Source organism: Pinus tabuliformis, chromosome 2_1, assembly GCF_031772625.1.
Source record: "Pinus tabuliformis cultivar Carrire ecotype Pingquan chromosome 2_1, CPIR1, whole genome shotgun sequence".
Lineage (NCBI taxonomy): Eukaryota > Viridiplantae > Streptophyta > Pinopsida > Pinales > Pinaceae > Pinus > Pinus tabuliformis.
Window position 1 is genome coordinate 66,514,180 of NC_142299.1, and position 7,509 is coordinate 66,521,688.

Below are 7,509 nucleotides of genomic sequence, written 5' to 3' on the forward strand. Positions count from 1 at the left end.
TGAGTTCCTCCAATGGTAATGCGTGTGTTGTGCAGGCAATTCATACATGCCGTTTGGGCAGCTGCCACCAAATGGTAATCCAAAATCTGGCATGCACTCGACAGCATTTCCCATTACACGTGTTCCTCTTCCACCATTCCATGGAGCACCACTTAGCCAGCCATATGCTATTCCCTCAAGGGGTGGTGTCCATGGACCAATAGGTGTTCCTCAAGGGCCACAGACAGGTAACAGAGGATTTGGGGCCGGACGGGGAAGTGCCGGTGGTCCCATTGGTGGACATTTATCACACCACCAAGGATCACGTCAAGCACTTGGAAGTCTAGGATCTGGTTTCAACTTTGCTGGTCTTGAAAATCCCGCTAGTCAAACATTAGTTGGCGGTCCACTGTCTCAGACTGCACTGTTAACTCAGGTATTATCCTCACATTCCCTCATCTGAGAAGGCGTATTTACTATTTATTTAAAACGTTCGAATTTTTGCATATGGGATTTAATTTGCCATTTGTTATTACATATAGTTGCCCAATCAAGGACTAAGTCAAAGCTTAAGGGATGGCTTTTCTCTTGGGGAAATGTCTCAGGTATGATTTCAGCGCTTTTTTTCTAATGAATGGTCTGCATATTGGAACTTTATATTTACAAACTGGCTGCAGAAAAATGAGTGGAAATGAATCTTCTTATGCAGGACTTTCTTGGTGAAGATTTCAAGAGTCAAGGGTCACACGTGGCTTACAATGTAGCAGAATATTCCACTCAGGTAAACATTTAATTTTTTGGTTCAGATTTATTAGATAGTTTGCTAACTAGGTTAAGCTATATTAGGAAGCAAATTCTCACTTTTGACATTTTAATAGGCATCACAACCTGGATATGGGGTCGAGTATGTCACACAAGGGACACAAGGTGCTTTCCCCGGGGACTTTTTGAATCACACGTCGCAAAGCGGGTACTCAGTTTCAAATAGTGGCAATGATTTAATCTCTCAGGTGACTAATTTCTTAACTGCATGTCTTATATCTTACTCCATGTTGCTTGAACAATTTCTTCTTACTTTGATGTATCAAAGTGACAATTTCTTGTTATTGTGATGTATCTCTGCCCTCTAGGTGATTAGTTTCTAGACTGTTTGGTAGTATTCTTTTATCATGTCTAGTACTCTTTTACCCTCTTGCGCTTGAACAATTTCTCTTATTTTGATGTATCAAAGTGTGATATCTGTTGTGGCAAACGTGTTTTTCTTCCAATTGTTTAGCAATTCCATTTTTGCTCCTTTTTTTTAAGAGTCTCGTTTTATATCAACGAGACATGATTGTCCTTTCCTTGTGTTATCATTGAGTCGAGTTAATTATTGCATAGTTATTGCGTCCAAGTTACATTCCTAGGGGGTAGGGGTTGTGGCTAGTGTTTGTTTTTTAGTAAGGGTATGTAGAGGTAAACTAATGAGCTTTTTAGCAATCATTATAGTTGGATGGAGGTGAGATGAGTTGAGGTTAAGTTGGGTTAGCTTTTTAGTAATCATCCTACTTAGATGAAATGAAGTGAAATGAAGTGAGTTGATTCGAATAACGAAAGTACACCACTTTTTTCTTTTCTTATTCTCATGTATTGAGAGGAGCAAACATGTCTTATTTAGTACATCACATTTTTTTCTTATTCTCATGTATTGAGAGTAGCAAACATGTCTATTTTCATGCTACTAGGTATTTTTTTCTTATTCTCATGCATTGAGAGTAGCAAACATGTCTGATTTTCATGCTACTAGGTAACGAGTACACACTCGTTATTCCCTCGTTATTCCCATGTCATTCTCATAACTTTCTTATTCTCATGTATTGAGAGTAGCAAACATGTCTATTTTCATGCTACTAGGTATTTTTTTCTTATTCTCATGCATTGAGAGTAGCAAACATGTCTGATTTTCATGCTACTAGGTAACGAGTACACACTCGTTATTCCCTCTCGTTATTCCCTCGTTATTCCCATGTCATTCTCATAACTTGGTGCTTATCACTTTTTTCTTTTCTTATTCTCATGTATTGAGAGGAGCAAACATGTCTTATTTAGTACATCACATTTTTTTCTTATTCTCATGTATTGAGAGTAGCAAACATGTTTTCTTTTCTTATTCTCATGTATTGAGAGGAGCAAACATGTCTTATTTAGTACATCACATTTTTTTCTTATTCTCATGTATTGAGAGTAGCAAACATGTCTATTTTCAAGCTACTAGGTATTTTTTTCTTATTCTCATGCATTGAGAGTAGCAAACATGTCTGATTTTCATGCTACTAGGTAACGAGTACACACTCGTTATTCCCATGTCATTCTCATAACTTGGTAGCGAATCATGCTACTAGGTAACGAGTACACACTCGTTATTCCCATGTCATTCTCATAACTTGGTGCTTATTCGCTGATAAAGTAACAAGTACACCACATTTTTTTCTTGTATTGAGAGTAGCAAACATGTCTTATTTTCATGTCCATGTCATTCTCATAACTTGGTGCTTATTGGCTGATAAAGTAACAAGTACACCACATTTTTTTCATGTATTAAGAGTAGCAAACATGTCTTATTTTCATGTTACTAGGTGGAGTGATCGGAGAGCACCCTATTTTTTCCCCTCTATTTTAATCCTGGGAATGACTTGCTATTCAAGTATTATCATTCTCATGACATTTTTTCTCCCTATTTTACTCCATTGAATGACTTTTGCTATTCAAGTAGCATGTGCACACTTATCATTCTCATGACATTTTTTTCCGCCCTATTTTACTCCATTGAATGACTTTTACTATATAAGTAGCAAGTGCACACTCATTTTACTCCATTGAATGACTTTTGCTATTCAAGTAGCAAGTGCACGCTAATCATTCTCTTGACATTGAGATCTTGATATTTAATTGTCGTCTTCCGATATACACTTTCCTAGATCACTAACATGGTCTCATATACAGTGATGAATGATTCTCATGCGTGCCATCCACTAGTTATAACCTTACTATTAGTATGATCTAATATGAATGATTCTCATGCCAACCACTAGTTATAACCTTACTATTAGCATGATCTAATATGAATGATTCTCATGTGTGCCAACCACTAGTTATAACTTTTACTATTAGCATGATCTAATATGCTCGGATGAATAAGAATTTAGGGAGAATTTATGAATGATTCTCATGTGTGCCAACCACTAGTTATAACTTTTACTATTAGCATGATCTAATATGCTCGGATGAATAAGAATTTAGGGAGAATTTAGGGACGGTATTCATCTCCCTCAACTACAACCCATGTACTTCAACTAGGAAACCTTACTATTAGTATGATCTAATATGAATGATTCTCATGTGTGCCAACCACTAGTTATAACCTTACTATTAGTATGATCTAATATGAATGATTCTCATGTGTGCCAACCACTAGTTATAACCTTACTATTAGCATGATCTAATATGAATGATTCTCATGTGTGCCAACTACTAGTTATAACTTTTACTATTAGCAATTAGCATATTAGATGAATAAGAATTTAGGGAGAATTTAGGGACGGTATTCATCTCCCTCAACTACAACCCATGTACTTCAACTAGGAAACCTTACTATTAGTATGATCTAATATGAATGATTCTCATGTGTGCCAACCACTAGTTATAACCTTACTATTAGTATGATCTAATATGAATGATTCTCATGTGTGCCAACCACTAGTTATAACCTTACTATTAGCATGATCTAATATGAATGATTCTCATGTGTGCCAACTACTAGTTATAACTTTTACTATTAGCAATTAGCATCATCTAATATGTTCGGATGAATAAGAATTTAGGGACGGTATTCATCTCCCTCAACTACAACCCATGAATAAGAATTTAGGGACGGTATTCATCTCCCTCAACTACAACCCATGAATCTCCCTCAACTACAACCCATGAATAAGAATTTAGGGACGGTATTCATCTCCCTCAACTACAACCCATAAATAAGAATTTAGGGACGGTATTCATCTCCCTCAACTACAACCCATGTATAAAAATTTAGGGACGGTATTCATCTCCCTCAACTACAACCCATGTACTTCAACTACAACCCATGTACTTCAACTGGGAATGGCCATGGGGATGGCCATGTATTCATCTCCCTCAACTACAACCCATAAATAAGAATTTAGGGACGGTATTCATCTCCCTCAACTACAACCCATGAATAAGAATTTAGGGACGGTATTCATCTCCCTCAACTACAACCCATGAATAAGAATTTAGGGACGGTATTCATCTCCCTCAACTACAACCCATGTATAAAAATTTAGGGACGGTATTCATCTCCCTCAACTACAATCCATGTACTTCAACTACAACCCATGTACTTCAACTGGGAATGGCCATGGGGATGGCCATGTATTTCAATCGGGAATTGAGGATGGTCATGTACTTCAACTAGGGCAGACATGAACACGAACGCGCAGATGGCCATGTATTTCAGTTGGGAATTGAGGATGGTCATGTACTTCAACTAGGGCAGACATGAACACGAACACGCAGATGGCCATGTATTTCAATTCGGAATTGAGGATGGTCATGTACTTCAACTAGGGCAGACATGAACACGAACACGCAGATGGCCATGTATTTCAATTCGGAATTGAGGATGGTCATGTACTTCAACTAGGGCAGACATGAACACGAACACGCAGATGGCCATGTATTTCAATTGGGAATTGAGGATGGTCATGTACTTCAACTAGGGCAGACATGAACACGCAGATGGCCATGTATTTCAATTGGGAATTGAGGATGGTCATGTACTTCAACTAGGGCAGACATGAACACGCAGATGGCCATGTATTTCAATTGGGAATTGAGGATGGTCATGTACTTCAACTAGGGCAGACATGAACACGCAGGCAGACGAGACATGAACAAGACATGAACAGGCCTGTTAGCGGCCCACACCACATTTTGGGTGGAAATGGACGAGACATGAACAAGACATGAACAGGCCTGTTAGCGGCCCACACCACATTTTGGGTGGAAATGAACAAGTCATGCTCATCACGCCCTATATATAATATTCTATAGTAGATTTGGGGGGAGGATGAGAAGCGCCCTCATCGAGAGATAATAAAGAAAACATTAACTCGACTACTCGCAACAAGGGATGTCAACTGGGTGGGAATGAACAAGTCATGCTCATCACGCCCTATATATAATATTCTATATTATATATAGTAGCGCCCTCATCGAGAGATAATAAAGAAAAAAACATTAACTCGACTACTCGCAATAAGGGATGTGAACTATTATAAGTTTATTGCGATGTTTAATTGTCTTGAGATCTCGATGCTCGATAAACATGTAGATAAACATGTAGTTGCATGAGCTAAATTCAAAATTTGTCTTAATTTATTTATTTATTTATATTTATGAAAATATGCTTTAATGATAAATCAAATGCTTAAATTTGGGCATTCCACCTGTTTGATTTTATACCTTTTGATTTCACAATTCCTCATACATACCTTTTGATTTCACAATTCCTCATACAGGATTATATACCGCATGGCTCGCAAGGTTTGTTTACTCAAGTTGGATTCAATGACCGTGCACAAGATGAGCCATCTCATTTTGGGCTAGGTGGACCACTTCAATCTCAGGTAATTGTATTTTATAATTATATTGGAAGGGATTCGCCAGGGATTGGTGTTGAAAAATAATTATTAAATGTTGTTTTGGATGTATTGTCAGGGACCAATGAATCCATTGTATCCACAACCATTTACACAATATACACATACGCTCAATCAACAAGCCCAACAACAAGTGCAACAACAAGTACAGCAACAGGGTCTTCATAATCAGAGACCACGTTATAATGGTTGATATGCTTTGAACTAATATGGATTTTAATTGCACTGTGTGTCGGTTGGCCAAATTAGGGTGCCCCTATTTCAAGGCTGGTGTACAGGTTCATGATCGGTTGAACGAGATTTTTTTGTCTCAGAGACTAACCATGTTGGACTGCAACAACTTCTTGCACCATTCGAATAGTGGGTGCCTTGAATGTATTGTACACAGAGTTGCGCTGGTGATACAATTTTCAAAATTTACGAGTGTAGTAATTGGGTCATTTGATCGGGTTAACAACATACAGACAACTTCAAATTCAAATTCAACGGGGCAACTTGTAGAGAATTGTTGGCCATTTCCAGAGTTTTGGTACATTGTCAATACCCTTGGCCATTTATAATTGTATTTAGTTGAAAATTATTGATTTGAAAGTACTACTGGCTGATGTGCAGGGCATGCCTAAGTTGAAAGCATCTATTGGCAACCATGTCACTATTATCAAAGGGATTGTATCATAATTGGACATGAAGTTGAGTTTGAAATTCGTTGTTGGGTTGTCGGATGTTGATAGGGTCGGGTGATTTTCTAATGGATATATAGTCGTGACATTGCTACTTTAAGATTGGTAAGCTTGTAGCCTTCCAAAAGGCAAAACGGGACGTTATAGTATGTTTAAATAAATGGAAATCATATTCCAATTTATGTGATGCACATGATTCAGTTTTTAGTTTTTGGTGTGTGCGTTTTTAACGCCTAATATTTTTGCTAATATTATAATGAATCTGGTATGTCGATATTCATTAATATTATAATGAATCTGGTATGTCGTCATGTCTTTTTGTCGTTTTTTACTTCACAGAAAATGTGAATATTTTTATTTTTTTAAGTAAACATCTTACAAGCAAGGTGTGTGTCCACACATTTTCGCTAATATTAATAATGAATCTGGTATGTTGATATGTTAATATTATAATGAATCTGGTATGTCCATATGTTAATATTATAATGAATTTGGTATGTTAATATTATAATGAATCTGGTATGTCCATATGTTAATATTATAATGAATTTGGTATGTCGTTGTCTGTTTTTTATTTACAGAAGATGTGAATATTTTTATTTTTTCAAATAAATATCTTACATAGCAAGTTGTGTCCACACATTTGTGGATCATAAAAAATGGATATGTTAATTGAATATCTTTTTGGTGCTACTTTTCTCTCATCTAATTTTAATTTAATTTTAATCTGTCTGTGTTAATATTTAGACTTCGTTACATTTAGATATTTTTTAATTTAATTTTAATCTGTCTGTGTTAATTTTTATACTTCGTTACATTTAGATATTTTTTAATTTGTTGTTGATTTTATTATTTTATAATGTATAATCTCATTATTCAACCCAAAGTTTATTGTTTTGATTTTATTATTTTAACTATTTTATGTTTTTTTACTGTGCAGATGTGATTATTTTTATTTTTTTTAAATAAACGTCTTACTTAGCAAGGTGTGTCCACACATTTGCGGATCCTAAAAAATGGATATGTTAATTGAATGTCTGGTTGCTGCTATTTTTGTCTCATCTCATCCAATTTTAATCTCTAATTTTTATACTTAGTTACATTTAGATATTATCTAATTTTAATCTGTC

General features: G+C 36.0%; 1 protein-coding gene across 1 annotated transcript in view; it reads left to right on the plus strand.

The window, feature by feature from the left end:
- LOC149198800 (regulator of nonsense transcripts 1 homolog) overlaps positions 1–6,566 on the plus strand; it is a 32,645-nt gene extending 26,079 nt beyond the window's left edge. Inside the window, exons 24-29 of the mRNA XM_089402164.1 lie at positions 36–415; positions 522–584; positions 689–760; positions 858–989; positions 5,559–5,666; positions 5,758–6,566. Of these exons, the coding sequence (XP_089258290.1) occupies positions 36–415; positions 522–584; positions 689–760; positions 858–989; positions 5,559–5,666; positions 5,758–5,892 (890 nt within the window). The 3' untranslated portion in view covers positions 5,893–6,566. The remainder of the gene's footprint in view (positions 1–35; positions 416–521; positions 585–688; positions 761–857; positions 990–5,558; positions 5,667–5,757) is intronic.
- The last annotated feature ends 943 nt before the right edge of the window (positions 6,567–7,509 follow it).